This window comes from Cydia strobilella, chromosome 14 (assembly GCF_947568885.1).
Source record: "Cydia strobilella chromosome 14, ilCydStro3.1, whole genome shotgun sequence".
NCBI classification, from domain to species: Eukaryota; Metazoa; Arthropoda; class Insecta; order Lepidoptera; family Tortricidae; genus Cydia; species Cydia strobilella.
In genome coordinates this window covers 14151182-14167560 of record NC_086054.1, presented here as the reverse complement: position 1 = coordinate 14167560, position 16379 = coordinate 14151182, and the positions used below count along the sequence as shown (strand labels likewise).

The 16379-nt window shown below is 35.8% G+C and overlaps 1 protein-coding gene across 1 annotated transcript in view; it reads right to left on the bottom strand.

Annotated features, from left to right (window-relative positions):
- Positions 1-16379, bottom strand: part of LOC134747296 (paired box protein Pax-6) — a 106634-nt gene that overhangs the window by 17904 nt on the left and 72351 nt on the right. Inside the window, exons 6-7 of the mRNA XM_063681918.1 lie at positions 3712-3879; positions 2221-2303 (exon numbers count right to left, since the gene is read on the bottom strand). Of these exons, the coding sequence (XP_063537988.1) occupies positions 2221-2303; positions 3712-3879 (251 nt within the window). The remainder of the gene's footprint in view (positions 1-2220; positions 2304-3711; positions 3880-16379) is intronic.

Sequence of the window (16379 nt, the reverse complement as noted above, 5' to 3'; positions counted from 1 at the left end):
TTCTCAATAGTCATCCGAAATAAAAATCCTTACAAAAAACTTCACCGCAACCCAAACAAAATACATAACTCGCAAATGAAAAATTCAAACAACAAAAACTTTGTTTAACATATTCCATAGAGAATATTTACATAAGCTATGTAATGTTCACATGTATTTGCGTCGGGGAGGGTATGTTGCCCTTGTTTTTTTAGTCTGTTTGCTAAAGACGCATCCGCGTGGCCGTGCCTACGCAAACAGGCAGTGTAAACAAGCCCTTATGAACGCATTCGTTGAGCGCTTTTAATAAAAAAAAACGCCCTTCGATTCTATGGTCTAATTAGCAGTATGGGCTTATTGTAGTTTACTTTTAACAAGCGTTTTATGTTAACAGCGTCTAACTTTCATATTTTACGTTGTACCCGACAAGATTAAATACATGTGCCACCTAACAGTTAGATCTACATTTTCGCAATCAGTATAAAAAAGCAGTTCATCTTGTGTTGAAATCTAGACACGCGGCAGCGTGTCCAGCCAAGTTCAAAGAAAAAGGAACTGGTGACGCAGCAACCGTGTGTAACGAACTATTTCGAGCTACTTTTGACCACTTCACAACTTGAAAGCTATTTAACCTACACACATGAAATTTGGTACATTTATTCAAGCTCCTTAGCTTGTCTAAAATACAAAATTTCATAAACGTAACTCAAACGCAAATAAATTAACGTGTAAAAACCGACATTTTTGTGACTGACTGACTGATCAAAAACCTAACCCACTTCCAGATGACCTACAAACTTTAAATTTGGCACAAGGTAGGTAGAGGTTTGGTATTAGGTGTATATAGAGGGAGAAATCTAAAAACTTTATTATTTGATGTCGATGGAAAAAAAGAATCTATCTAGAAATAAAACTAATGAAAACGGAGTAGGTATATCGCAATTATCGCGTATATTGAATTTATAATACATCCGTTTCATCCGTCTATCCGTTTTCATAGTTTTATGTCACGAGTAACTATCGCGGTAACCGAAGACGCCATTGATAATCATTAGATCAATTAAGACTTATGGATCTAAAACCTAACCCACTTCCAAATGACTTAGAAACTTGATATTTGGCATCAAGGTAGACTATTAGGTGTACATAGGGGAAAACAATCTGAAAACTGAAAAAATATTGATAATTCGTTTGAAAAAAAAAACATTGATAATTATTACATTAATAAAACTTATAGATCAAAATCCTGAAATAATAAAGGATTTGTCTTTGCTAGTTTTTACGTATAGGCTATTATATTTGTCTATGTTACTTTACTAAGATTTGTTTTGTAGGTAAAAAATAGCCAAGACAAATCCTTTATAATGAGGGCTATCGTTTTTTTGCTCACCAGTTGGCGCCTCTGTTGATGGTGGTCCAAAAGACTAAAGAACAGCTGTCAGTCACTGAAGTGACAAGTGACATTTGACATTTCGAACTATGGAAAAGGCCACCATCTACACTAGCGCCCCTAGCGGCGAGTTCATACGCGTTAGCCCTCATTTCAGGATTTTCTCCAAAGCACAGAACTTCACTTTACTTCACTTCACTTCACTCAATTATTTTGTCGGAGAGTCAACAACGAGTACAACGACACATTATTCTTAATATACCTTGGCTCTCATTTCATATTTATGTTTTTGTTGGGACCATAATCTAGTTAGATATAGAAATATATTTAAAATCAATCTGTCATAATCGCTGATTCAGTGAAGTTAAACTTGCATTTAAATGCAAGTCATATTTTGATATATTTTAAGATAAAACAAAATATAGGTAGGTACGAGTATATAGTTAAAACCCAAGCTGTAGCCCTTTAGACTTACAAAATCTTTACAATCTGGAATGGTATATCTTAAGAAAAAACTTAAATTAACAAGACACTGATTTAAACTTTCACGATTTTGATTCATTATTATTCACAACGACGGGACTTAATCGCGTAAAATAAGTTTTAAATTTACCTCCGACGTTTCGTAGTAAAACTTATTTAACGCGATTTAATTAACAAGTTTTTAGATTTATTAAAACAAGTGGCCACATCTTTCAACCCTATTAATTCTTACAACATTGCCCCAAGCGATCTTAATCTAGTTTAGCGGATAATCCTTGCGTGTATACACTGCTTGGTACCAAAAAGGCGGCAGAGTTAGTATCAGAGCGTATCGCCACCTTACAACTGTAATTTTTTTTTAATTTTACCTGGATACGTGCCTCAGGCAATCCTATCTTTTCGGCCAGTCGTTCCCGCGCGAACACGTCGGGGTAGTGCGTTCGTTCGAACTCTGTGGACAGACATTCAAAATTAAATTTCGAATTGGACACGTTCGAATTTTCGGATCGACGGTGAGCGTCAAATCGAATCTTAGTGGATCATAGGGCTGGCAATTTTTTGGGGAAAAACGGACTGTGGTCGTTGCTTTATTTTTGTTGCCAACGAAAAAACACGCTAGAGGACCAAGCTAACTCTGCATGCCGTTTGCAATGACAAAGTGTGGCAATGTCATCATTAATGACAAATTTCCATAAAAATATGACGTCACGGCCTCACTTTGTTTTATTCAAGTCTGTGCTAAAACGGACTGTATTATATTGCGTTTTTTCTTACATGACAAGTGACATCTCAGTTTCTTTTACGTCATACTCGTAGGGTTCAAATTTGTACTGAGTTGTCACCTGTAATTTTATTTAAAAAATTTAAGAAAAATAATTAAATTGAAAATGTAATTCAATAGGAAGAGTTAGTTATTACTGGAACGTAAGTTAAATTACAACACCATAGGTATTTAAAATGATCAATATTATGATAAAGAGTAAACATAAACTAGTAGCGTGATCATGATTATCTGCAATAAATACCAAATTTCATAAATATCGATCATGTTTACCAACCTAATAAATTTATTATGACACCCATAAAACAATAAAGTAATAAAACAAGCAAATAACCAAGATAATAATTGCGACTGCCACGACTCAAGCGCTGAGCACACACGGGGGTTTGGGACATTTATTTATTTACTAATAACTTGTCGACAAACAATAAATAAGATGAAAGGGACATGGGAAATAGGTTTATTAGGGCTCTGGGGACCTCTTAGAGTTGGAAGTGGACAATTTCGGCTGTCAATTGAGTGCTGAGTGACGGCGATTTATGAACCTGGACCAATAGAGAGCTAAATATTTGTGGCTGTGGTAATGATGAATGGAAGATCTGACTTGACTTGATTAGTTTAAAGATTTGATGATGGTCTTATTTTCCATTTGTTTATAGTGAATTGGTAAGAACGGGACATACATTGGTTAACTAATGACGCCAGTCAATTTGAGTTAGGTGGTACCTATGCTGTGGCAGACGCCACGTCACCGAAGTGTCAAAACTGAAATTGAACTTTATGCATATGCATGTAGGTCTATGTTGCTCTGTGGCCTATGACCGATTAATCGGTCTTTGGCGTTGAACCTACGGTGCGTATATATCGGTCATTGGCGTCCAAAAGGTTAAAAGGTGAATGCTATGGACTTGGTGATAGGTACTAATATGAACTTAGTTGTACCTAGTAAAAATATTTAAGAGAGGTATTAAAGTCTTGACGTTGCTTACAATTGTGGCCCAGACAATGATGATGAAATAAGAATACTTGTTGAAAATTTTACGAACGAAATTATTTAAGCTAAGAAGATGGTTCTCACCTTTTTCAAGGCTGTCTATCTGGTCATTAGTGAAGGAAGTCCTGTTTCTCTGCAGTTTCCTCTTGAGCCGTAATCTCATCTGCGAGTCCTCGTCTCCCGAGGATGCGTGTTCGCTGTTCCCGTCCGAACCAGCTTCCGATTGCAGCGCGTCCGCTGTGGGGAGATGTTCTGTTAGTCGGTAAATAAAGTCTGTCCTAGAATTAGTGGTATTGGTGCTTATATGTATATCAAACCGTTTAAAATATATGTTCAAGCTTCATTTGCGCTTAATAGTGAAAAAGGAATTATATTTAAAAAAATATACAAATAGAGGGCAAATATTGTAAGATATGTTGCCAAGAAAAGGACAAATAAGTACGAGAAACACTACGTTTGTGACAAGCGGATGGCCCGCCTGATGGCAAGTGGATACTGTAGGAGACAGGAGACGTTTAGAACTCCAGAGGCATTGAGAAATGAGGCTTCGGAAATGGAATTATTCAGAATTCTAAAATATCTACTAAACAACACTTATTTTTTTTATACTACGTCGGTGGCAAACAAGCATACGGCCCGCCTGATGTTAAGCAGTCTCCGTAGCCTATGTACGCCTGCAACTCCAGAGGAGTTACATGCGCGTTGCCGACCCTAACACTACTCTCCCTCGTTGAGTCATTCGCTGTGCCCATACCTCCCTTTTGGACATAGTTTAAGGACATACCCGGGTCCGGACGTAGTTTATGGACATACCCGGGTCCCCTTAATACGAGTAGTTCTAAAATATTATGAACATATTTTTATTTTCTTGAGTAGAATGTAAAAAATAAATCAAGGCATGTAAGTATTAGTAGTAGTATGTTGCTTTAACATAGAAGAGCTTTGAATATATATTTTCCAATTTCTAAATTAACTACGAGCACGTTTTCGATGTCATCCCACCGACCCACCTTATTCATGAAGTTATGCCGTAAAGTTTTTCAGAAAAGTTTACGGAACTCCATCAAACAACCACTACGAATTACGCAACAAATCTCAAACATAAACAAACTCACACACCCACAGCCTGCAACGTCCTCATTTTTCACAAACTGCACTCGACAACTATCAACCAAATGACGTCAACAAAACTGCACAATTACTCGACTGAACCAGTCATCATGAGCTCTCAAACGTGCCACCAACCTAAAAACCAGTTGTAAAGGACCCGCGAGACTGTCAGATCGGTTTGATCGCGGGGTCGCGCGTCTCCAGCGAGATGACCCTCTTATGAGGGCTAAAATTAAACGTTATTCGTAATGTCGACATGCCCCAAGCTAATTGATTAATTTACTTTATGGTCGGCTCTCGAACTGCCTGTAATGGTGCATGGGCTAGTGATGCTGAATGGGGGCTGTTATACAATCTGCCACATTTTTCTGATACGCCCCACGGATCGTTTGGTAATTCTGTGATGGATGCAATTAATGATTACAAGTGCATCCGTCAGATGGAATGAATTGGTTGGTAAGTAAGGATGCCCTTAGCTAATTTGCTCTTGACATCGGAGCTGGCGTTTACATACTTACTATTTATACGATCGGATATAAATGTTTGCCCATAAGTAATGAAAATTTTAACTGAAAATTGTAAACTTAATAAGTTAGAATTTTGACTTAGGCATATACTGACTACTGACCGGTAAGCTGCATTTTTATTTCAACTAGGAAGTAAACTATGTGTGTAAACTATGTAAGGTCTGTATCCACTAAATAATTGTCAGTTTCATGTTAAGTAATACTTATAGGTGCCGGCAAACTTCTTGAACATGTGACCTTGCCTTTAAGTTCGTTTAATCCTATCGTTATTTGCGCGACAGAGATGGAAGTACAGTACAACAGTGTAACAATAACAGTGTAGGTATATGTACAACAGTGTAACAATAACAGTGTAACTGTACTGTATTTCCATCCCTGTTGGGCAAATAATGATAGAATTAAACGAACTTAAAGGCAACTCAAGGTCACATGTTCAAGAAGTTTGCCGGCACCTGTACTGCAAGTTTAAGTAGTCCTATCAATAAAATAAAGATTTGAGCACATAATAAAAAGATTTTCTTTTTAACAGCCATTCTCTAAAACACCAATGTTTAATTATTAAATCGATCGTAAAACAAAACACGAAATCTGACCTATATCCATTTAAAAAAAATTAAACCGATCATTTCAAAAACAACGTTCGACATTCAAACACTCGATACATAAAGCGGGCGCTACACGACATGATTGATGCGCGACATTCGCTCAGACTTTCCAATCGGTTGACAATTTTGATTGATCGTGCATACGCGCCCTAGCGACGCGCCGTGCAAATGAGAATGTTCCCAAATTATGTTTTTTTTGCAGACTCGATTCGGACTTTAAACGATCTAATGATGATTTTAGATGGGTTATACGAAGTTAATTTTTGTGATGTAGTCGAGTTAGATTTTGATTAAAAAACCGATAAAGAATGTCACAAGTTGATAAAAAAGATTCGGTTTAAAATAATGTATTGGTTAATTCAGAAAGTTTTAGACATAATAAATAAGTACGTAGTAGGTGCGAACAGTCTATGTTTTTAGTTCTTAACTCAACTTTAGAAATACTTTGTTTAGCCTAAAAACACTAGTTAAATGAACAAAAATAGATTCGAAAGTATTATTTTATTTTGGGAAATGTATAAGTAGGTAGTCAAAATGGCAACAAACATTTCATAACATAGCCCAAACAACTGAATTTATCAAAGCCACTTAATTAAGCTCTTTAATACCGAGAAATAAATCTTTTTACCAATGGATTCAACAAAAGAGGAGTCCCAGCAACAAAGAATTATTTTCCCTATTAAGGGGCACATTTTCATTATTTATCAACGTCTCAGCCTACGAGGAATTCATTAAAAAACCGAGAGCACTCACAATTCCGATAAACAGATGATTGGGGCGAACACGAGAGAAATCATTGTAATAATAGTGGAAGGAAAAATTGGTGGGAATAAGGAGGATCGGGGAGGTGGGGGGCGATTATGTGGGATCGATACTGTCACTTGCGCGGGGGCAAGGCAGAGGCGAAGGCGGACAGTGAAGCTAATCGCGGTCAATGTAGAAAAAGGAGAAAGAAAACGGTATAGACACACAGTGGTCGCCTTTGATCAAAAAATGGACAAAATATTTAGTTACATAAAAGTTATAAATATATTAATAAATTGTTCTTATATCATGTTGTAGTGATTAGATCGCTTACTCAAACAATATTTGACGGCTTACTAAGACTCCGCTGTCCGTCTGTCCGTCCGTCTGTCCGTCTGTCTATCTGTCTGTCACCAGGCTGTATCTGTCATGAACCGTGATAGCTAGACAGTTGAAATTTTCACAGATGATGTATTTCTGTTGCCGCTATAACAACAAATAATAAAACAGAATAATATAAATATTTAAATGGGGCTCCCATACAACAAACGTGATTTTTTGCTGTTTTTTTCCGTAATGGTACGGAACGGACTCGCACTTGGCCGGTTTTTTTCTAATAAGATTAAGTGTTATTTTGTACAAAATGTAACGAAAATACTGACTAAGCAAAAGTAGGAAAAATATTTTAGGGAACATCAATACATATTTTATTTAAAGGTTTAAAGGTTACTACACTTTATTTAAAGGTTAAAAGAAATGTGAAAAAAATATATTCTTAACACGTATTTACAATCGACTTTTTAGTAAAATATTTTATGTACATATCTTTTTTTTTTTCAAGGTATGGCGATGTAGCGTTCATTTTATTTCAAATCTTTTTTAATCCGCTGTCCCCATTGCTCGGGCCTCTAAACGTCCCTGCGGCCGGACAAGGCGCGATTCGGCTAATTCGCCGCGTTTCCGCAAATAAACGTTCGGCCGCGTCTCTCTTTCCCGAACTCGACTTTTTCTTTACGGGCTATGTTCGTTAGAGAAAGAGGCAACGCTTTGGCCAATGAATTCAGTATTTTTCCTTTTTTGTTTTAAAAATACATATATTATACTTTTTTAAATACCATGTCGGTGGCAAACAATATTTCGGCCCGCCTGATGGTAAGCGGTCACCGTAGCCTATAGACATTTGCAACTTCAGGGGTGTTGTATTAAAACAGCGTAATAAGCAGTAAGCTCCTTTTGTAAAGGTCCTTTTCTTTCTATTGTACGTTTTTTCTTGTTTATCGTTAGACCATTTTGTCTTAATTTAAAAATATTCTTCTTATTTCCGTTATACGAGGTGTGCAAATTTCAAATATCAAATGAGTTTAAAACAATTTGAAGTAATATAAGTAATAAATTCAAAGAAAATTTGACATATCGGACGAAGACCAACAAATAAAACAGCATTAGAAAAATCTCGTATTTTGTGCAAGTTAGTCTGCAGATTTATTATTATCACAGCGTTTCGCGCTATTGTAGTTATACGAGTAGCATAGCGTTATCTAAATCTCGACGGAATTAATAATTAAATAGTACTTGATTAAATAATGAACGGCCTAATAACTGTTTGTTTGGTCCTCTAATTGCATGTTCCCAAGAGAATACTTAATAAACTGTCCAAGGCATTAGGAATCACAGTGCGCTAGGATATGTTTAGGGTTATTTACATAAAACTAAAATTTAAATATTTTCATTTAACATTATTATATCATCAAAGGTTTAAAAGTATTTAAGTATTTTTTAATTAATTCGGGGATGAGGGGCAAATACACAAAATAAAATTATACTATAATTATATTTTGCACGGCGATTATCTAAAACACACGTGAAAAAAACATGTTTTACTAAAAATTTTGCCCAGCAACTTTTAAAAATAATCCACAGTGCAATAATCTGTAAAGTTTATTATCACCAGGTGCTATAAAACAGCCCCTTGGCAAACTATCGATATCAAGTGGGGGTTCCATTACAACCCCCTCATTATCAATCCATTCCAATCATTTGATATTCAATGAAACAATACCCATTTTTAATTGAACACTCCATAAAGTGGTTTCATTCTTTAACATTCCATGCCATTCTCTGTCTTATTCCATCGTGTTAAGGCCGTTAAGGGCTGGTATCGCGTGCATCGTTCGACAGATTGCTACTAAGTGTGGTTGGTTACTGTAATTGACTTTGCTGGAGTGCCTATGCTACCTCTACAAGAACACGTTGTGAACACTTGTAAAGCGTGCCTTTGAAGCGTTTTAGATAATCGCCGTGCAAAATATAAAGGCAAAAATTTTAATTTTCTGATAGTGACTGATCATAGATTACTTGTTTTTAGGGTTCCGTACCCAAAAGGTAAAAACGGGACCCTATTACTAAGACTCGGCTGTCCGTCCGTCTGTCTGTGTGTCTGTCCGTCTGTCACCAGGCTGTATCTCATGAATCGTGATAGCTAGACAGTTGAAATTTTAACAGATCATGTATTTCGGTTGCCGCTATAACAGCACATACTAAAAACAGAATAAAATAATAATTTAAGTGGGTTTAATTCCCATTCAACAAACGTGATTTTTTGCCGTTTTTTGCGTAATGGTACGGAACCCTTCGTGTGCGAGTCCGACTCGCACTTGGCCGGTTTTTTATTTTGTTAATTCAGTTTTTGTTTTTTTTTAATGGCGGCGCCATACATTTATTCAGTTTAAAGCTCTCCTCGCGTGGTCCACAGCTCACAGAGCCACTTTAGTATTTTATTTCCCAACGAATTATGAATACTGAAACTTCTCTGACTTTCTCGGAAAAATATGTGGGTGTGTGTTATGTACGCTGTTCTTTTCTCGTTAACCAACCCTACTGATACATGCTCCAATCATAATAACAACATAAAAACCAATCATTTGATCCCATTTAGCTAACAATCGTTAAAACTATCCATTATCTGTCCCTAAGTAATAGTCCGTAGGGCATGTCAGCCGATCTATCGTGGCTCTTAGACCCCCGGGCGCCCATGTAAGTGTTTGTGCAACAACAGTTAGACCGAGGTCCTCTTAAATGGTTGATAGATACTGCAGAAAACAAGGTTGTATACGTACGATTAGCCTGTATTTTATTGTGTAGATAATTTTGTAATTAAGCGAGCGATACGTAAATGTTTTTCGAAACTATATATGGCTACTTTTTATTTGAAACCTATGTTTTTGCCTTGTACATAATGTTTTACACACAAGTCCTCAAAAGTAAGCCTTTGGTAAGCTTCTTATATAAAAAAGGGCGTTTATTATGTACCGCTAAACATACCTATACTTATGTACAATAGCAATAGCCAAATTTAAAAGACGTAATAAAATAAAAAGTGATATGTAATTTCTTTTTTTATTTAGAAAAGTATCACGGAATTACTTAATTTCTTAATATGTTGGAATCTAGAAACGTTCAAGTCGAATACCCTCGGAGCTCAACAAAACTTGCTTTTCTGACTACAAGTAAAGTTTCTAGACAGACAAGTTACTGGAAGCCAGTCCGTAGCTCGACACGGATGATTGGCGAACGGGGATCGCTCGCAAATATTTGCGTCTTCTGCTAATGCATGGCAATGTGATCAAGAGACGTATATATTTACCGCCTTATTCACAAAACTTAGCAAACCTCTATACATTTAATTTCTTTTTAATAAACTATGTCATGACAGACAGAAGCCATTTTTGCAAAAAGTTGATAGGTATTTTATGTTACGCTATGAGGGCACGGACTTTTTTTACACGCAATTTCACATAGTTTACGCTTGACATATGTATGTATATTAAATCACATTTACAAACGGGTCTATCGCGAATTTATTTTGTTGTTGTAAATGTGATTTAATATGTGTTCAAACCGCGAAACTTTAAAATGTTATATATGTATGTATGTATGTATGAACTCTTTATTGTACAAAACACAAATATGGCACAGGATAAGCAGTACAAAGGCGAACTTATCCGTTTAAGAGATTTCTTCCAGTTAACCTTTGAGTAGATGAAAATTGATGAAGAATGGTAGACAGATATAGCACTGAGTACAATAGACTAGAGGAAAATCAATAAAATTAAAAAAGAGGGCGAAAATAAATAAAATAAGTTAATAATTAGAAGTAACAGTATAACAAATATATAGAATACCTACGTTATATATAATAAATATGTAAGTATATATAGTCACAAACAAGTTAATTCTGGTCCGATAGCCACAGCTTCTTTAACTGCAACGGACTGCGATTGCCTTAAGGACTCTTAGGTAACTCATTCCAAAGCTGAACCGCTCGTACCGCAAAAAATTTACCATATGCACGAGATTTTGATATGATGTCTAACAACCCTCCTCAGGACTATCATTAGTTCAAAAATTATAAAAGAATATTAGTCTTATTCTTAGAATTAAACTAATCTCATGTTCGGTAAACTACCCTACCGAAATAAAAGAACTAAATTTTGGACATATCCAAGGTAGATGTAAGTTAACTTCCACAAACGAATACCTATTAAAATATATAATTTACCGTCAAGCAAAAATCTATCCGGACTTGTACTGCTTTGAAAAATCCATTGAATATCCCAATTCAGTTAGCTATCAGTCAATTAGTGTCCAACCGAGCTGCGGCCACACCACTGGGCGCCGCGGCCATTATTGTTCTAAACGTGTGCACAAACAATTTGTGCTATTATTACGGACTAACCGGACCACTGTGCAAATGTTGCGTAATATTTTGCATAGACGAAATTGACTTTAAATCTATTATTTCAACAGTTCGTTTGCGGTAAGGCGGCTGTTGAATACAATATTAATTTTAGTTAGGTATTCGTAATAAGTTTTTTTGGGGTCGTTTCAACAACGAAATGGAATGTATAAAATGTAAGTAAATGATGTTTAATGTAACAATTACATTATCATTAAGTTAACTAAAATGATTACACAGTTAGAACCTATTTAATATTGAAAAATATAAATAACTACTACGTATTATCAACGAGGACTTAGTTTACCATATTATATAAGTAATACCTACTTTGTGACTTCCCGGTATATATCCATATGTGTAGTAACAGTTACAATATAGCTACCAATGGAAGTCACTGCCTAAAAACCTACGATAGTAAATAATTTTATAGTAAGTTTAACATGAAATGATTCCCAGAGTATTATTTTATTGGCATTTGTATTTTTGATTTTTAATGGTTTTTTATTTTTGACATTTGTATATATTACTATATTTTATTTTTTAATGTGTGATTTTGTTATTTAATTTAGGGTGTTGTGTATTTTTAATTTTAATTGTATTATAATTTTGAAATGTGTTTTTGACATTAAAGATTGATTGAATACAATACAAAAACACAATCGGGCATCCTGCGCTCCATTCTTGTCCACACCGAGCCAAAGTCCGCGTATATTCCTCTATTTTTGCGTGTAGCAACACTAGGGACATTGGGCGGAATTTTGTCCAGTTTTTTGCGTGTAGCAACACTGGGAACTTTTTGCGTGCACAGTGGGCACATTAGTTGAAGCCATCGATCCGTGCTGCGCTGAATATTAGAAACGTTTTGAGCGGGAGGAACATAGCTGGTTTTTAAAGGTTTGTGAACTAGTCGAACAAAATCATAGTTTGGCTTAGATAGCTTATGAACGTTGTCGGAGTCTCATAGATTAATGGCGTTATTTAAGATAAATAAATATGTACTTTTCTTTCTAATAGGAAATGATATATTTTTTTAAGATGCAATATACGCTTTTTTTAGGTTGAATCTTGCTTGTAATCTTGAACTGTTAGTTCCCGAAGTTCGATTAAGCTAAAAAATGTCCTAGATGTTTGCCAATAATTAATTCCATATTTTATTCGGGAGTCTTTAAAACTACGCAACGGAATTTGGTGCGGTTTTTTTTAATAGGTAGAGTGATTCAAGAGGAAGGTTTATATGTATAAATTATACTTATTATGCTGATGTATTATACAGTATAATACATCAGAATTGCACTCGTGCGAAGCCCGGACGGGACGCTAGTTTATTATAAAGAAAGATAACCAAATGAATTTAAAATCCCAATTAAACCCCTCCCTTAATCGCCGTGTATATAAAATGCGTACTTCATACCGGTATAGTCAGCTTTAATAAAAACAGTCGAGCCAGCGAGCCGGGGGCAATAAAAGTGCCCTTATATGTCCGCTTTATATGTGCCGTTTTATTGGCTCGTATAGTTTACATGTCCGTCATCGTATTACGTATTTCAGAAGGGGGGAAAGGGGTATTCAGATTTACGAAAGTATTTTTGTACAGAAGTTAATGAGAAAATCCGGACAAGTGCGAGTCGATCTCGCCCACCGAGGGTTCCGTAGTTTTTAGTATTTGTTGTTATAGCGGCAACAGAAATAAATCATGTGTGAAAATTTCAACTGTCTTGCTATTACGGTTCAGCCTGGTGACAGAGGGACAGCGGATTCTTAGTAATAGGGTCCCGTTTTTACCCTTTGGGTACGGAACCCTAAAAATGGTATTATAAGGCACTTTTGCTCCGAACTTACAAACTGATAATAAAGATAGTTTTTGTTCCGACTTCCGAGTTGAAAGTTGTTCGTGATGTCTATTAAGTTTGGAAATGACTGAATTTCACAAACGAATACCTACTGTAAATAAAATACCAAAATAACTTCTAAACTGGTCAAATACAGCGAGCGAATAAAATATTATGGGACAAATCTACCCCAAATCGACCTTTAATACACAGAAAAAATCCGTAACTCAGAAACAAATATTTGTTACAAACATGAAAATGCAACAACGCTCCAACCAGATTATCTGATTTACAAAGTATTCGCGACCGAATACTTTGAAAGTTCATAACACGCTTAAAAATATGAAACTCGGAAGTACAAAGCGAACTCCACAAACGAGTCGGTCGAGCTACTAGCAGCATTCGGATCACGCGCCAAACAACGCCTCGGAAAAGTGCTAGGAAAAGTCGACGTCGTGAGGTCAGACTGTTAGGCGACGCGTTTAGTTGCTGCCCTATTGAGTGTTTTAAGATATAAGTATATTGGTAAGTTTTTCGAAAATATGTCAAGTATCATTAATCTTTAGTTTTATAAAAAAAAGTGTGCGTGTGTAATTTTATGCGCGATTGAAGTAAAACTTGTTTGACGATGACGTGTATCGCTATGTTGGCACTTTGACGTGTATTTTATTGTGCGTGTGTCACTACTGAGCGTTACTTCCGTCAGAAAAATCTGAGTTACCCCCTAGTCGCGCGTGTAGTTTTACATTTGAAAACAAAATAACATGTGTAACAAAAAGACGTCTACAAAGAGTATAAAAAAAAATTCAAAGAAGAAGAAGAGAAAAAAAATATATATATGAGAAGTCGGTGAAGGTGCTGGACTCAACGGTTTAAAAATCGGTTATTTATTTTGTATTTCGAAAAATAAGTGTATAGTTAAACATATTTTGGCATAGATGAGATAAAATGAAAAACTTATAAAACTAAATAAATTATAAACTCAAATAGATATCATAAGCTTAAGAAAAAGTGACCACGTCCACCGGTGGCCGAGGCGGGAATCGAACCCGCGTATTCACCTTACGCGGCTAACGTCGGCCACTGGTGGACTTGGTCACTTTATTTAGTGTATGATATCTATTTCAGTTTATAATTTATATATAGTGTGACTACTTAAAAAACACAAATCAAAATATTTCATTAAATAATTTGATTTGTTCCCGAGTTGGAACTAAATAACTAGATCAAAAACAGTACGTTTCTGAAATTGACTAAAAAGTCGAAGGAATAGGATGCCAGTCAAAAGTTTATATGGAGTTGCGTTTCGTTTCTGCATATTTTAAGTTTTGTGATAGTTTTACAAAAATATGTTTATCGCTAAGTTTAAATTTTCTAGCGTAAATATCTGTCTTGTCTTCAAAAGACTGAATGCAAGCATATTTTGAATAAATCACGCATAAAAATACCTGTGAAAAGTGCAAAGAAAAATCATCCGACACATTTTCTGTTTATTACGATTCTGTACAGGTTTTACGTAATTCATCTTAACATTTCAAAGAATATGCTTTTGTGATCATCGAAGTTCTTTTGCCAAATTAAAAGAATGGATAAAATTTAAAAAAAAATAAGAAAACAATTAAGATTGTTATGTAACAAGATACTGAAGATACTATAAAATCTTTGTTTCTCAACTTGGTATCACTTGATGTAAAGTTAACCCGTCCCCTTCTCCCCAAACAGCCACCTAAAGTATTCCTTCCACCTTAGTTACCAAACTATTTCACGTTCCCTTAAAACTTCCCTTAAAATTGAACTGTCTTCCCTTTATGTGACACGGAGGGCCCTTTGCTCATGTGTGACACGTTTGGGTCGCAGTTGACTTGCGTCTTGGGTCGGGTCGACTGTCAGCGGTCACTTGAGGTCACGTCAGCAACCTAACGTGGAAGCTTTTTGCTGGACTTTATTTTGTCTTAACTGTGACTTGGAAAAAATATGAAAATACTCGGCGTAAGAAAATAATAAAATTATTGTAAAATTATTGTAGTATGTAACGATTTAATTCGATGTAGTAAGATCTAGTGTTTTGATAAATTAACGCGAGAATAGCTCAATCACGTATTCTTTAGACCTTGAGAATATACTATAATCGGCAATACATATTTGTAACAAAATAACATAAATTCTAGGAGCTTTACTAAGACTGTATTGTATCACCTTATTTCGCCTAACAGACTAAATCCTTACAAGTATTTCAGTGCCAATTCCTGACAAGACATTGTTTTTGAAATCATAACAAGCATATACCTACCCTACCAGCAGGCATAAAACACAAAAGAGGCAACGGTATAATCTCCGCAAGTCTGAAGTTCCCCCTGCGAAGCGGGGCCGGTGTTTAGACCCAAAGGCAGCATTAATATTTCGTAAGTTCCAATGTGCAGCAGAAAACCCGTTTTATTTTTGACGCGAAAGTTTTGACATACCTAGTTCCGTTTCCGTTTGCGAAATAGGCTTTGTAAATCTTCAGGGAAAAGTCTACATCAAAGGGACTTTTGCGTTTTCCTGTTACATAAATAGATGTTGAGAAAGGATTATTGACTAATAGAAGCTGCTAGAGAATTTGGCTATGAATTTGGGTCACAAAAACCTGTAGGCAAACCCTGCCATTCAACTCGAATTAAAGAACTGTTTTAGCTTTCATCCTTGTACCTAATGGCTTAAGCAAAAAGGCGCTGTTTATATTAAATTTCATGCTTGTATCCGACGACCATTAAGAGGGTTCTAACGCAAAATTGTAGTTATTATATTGAGTTTTTACACGTTTTAATCAAGGTGAAAAAAAACACACGGAAACCAGACTATATTTGGAAGGGTAGAACACCAATCAAAATCTTAAAAAGTTAAAGTTGGCTTGATAGAAAAAAAACACGAAAACATGTCTGATTGTTTTGTATTGAAAATTTGACAAATCTCTAAGAGATGACGGCTATATTACAGCTATTTACGCTAATTAGTCCATGTAGATACGGTTGTTGCAACCCGGGCTAACTACCGCATATTATATTACACAACCCTACTGCCAGACATCTGAGCACTGTACATTCATATTAGATAATGTCGACGCGTCTGAGAGCTGTCTTCACGGTACATTAACGACTAAACTCGGTCTGAAATCGCTACATCTTGGAACAAAGGAGGTGAGAAGGGTCAGTGTAGCTTT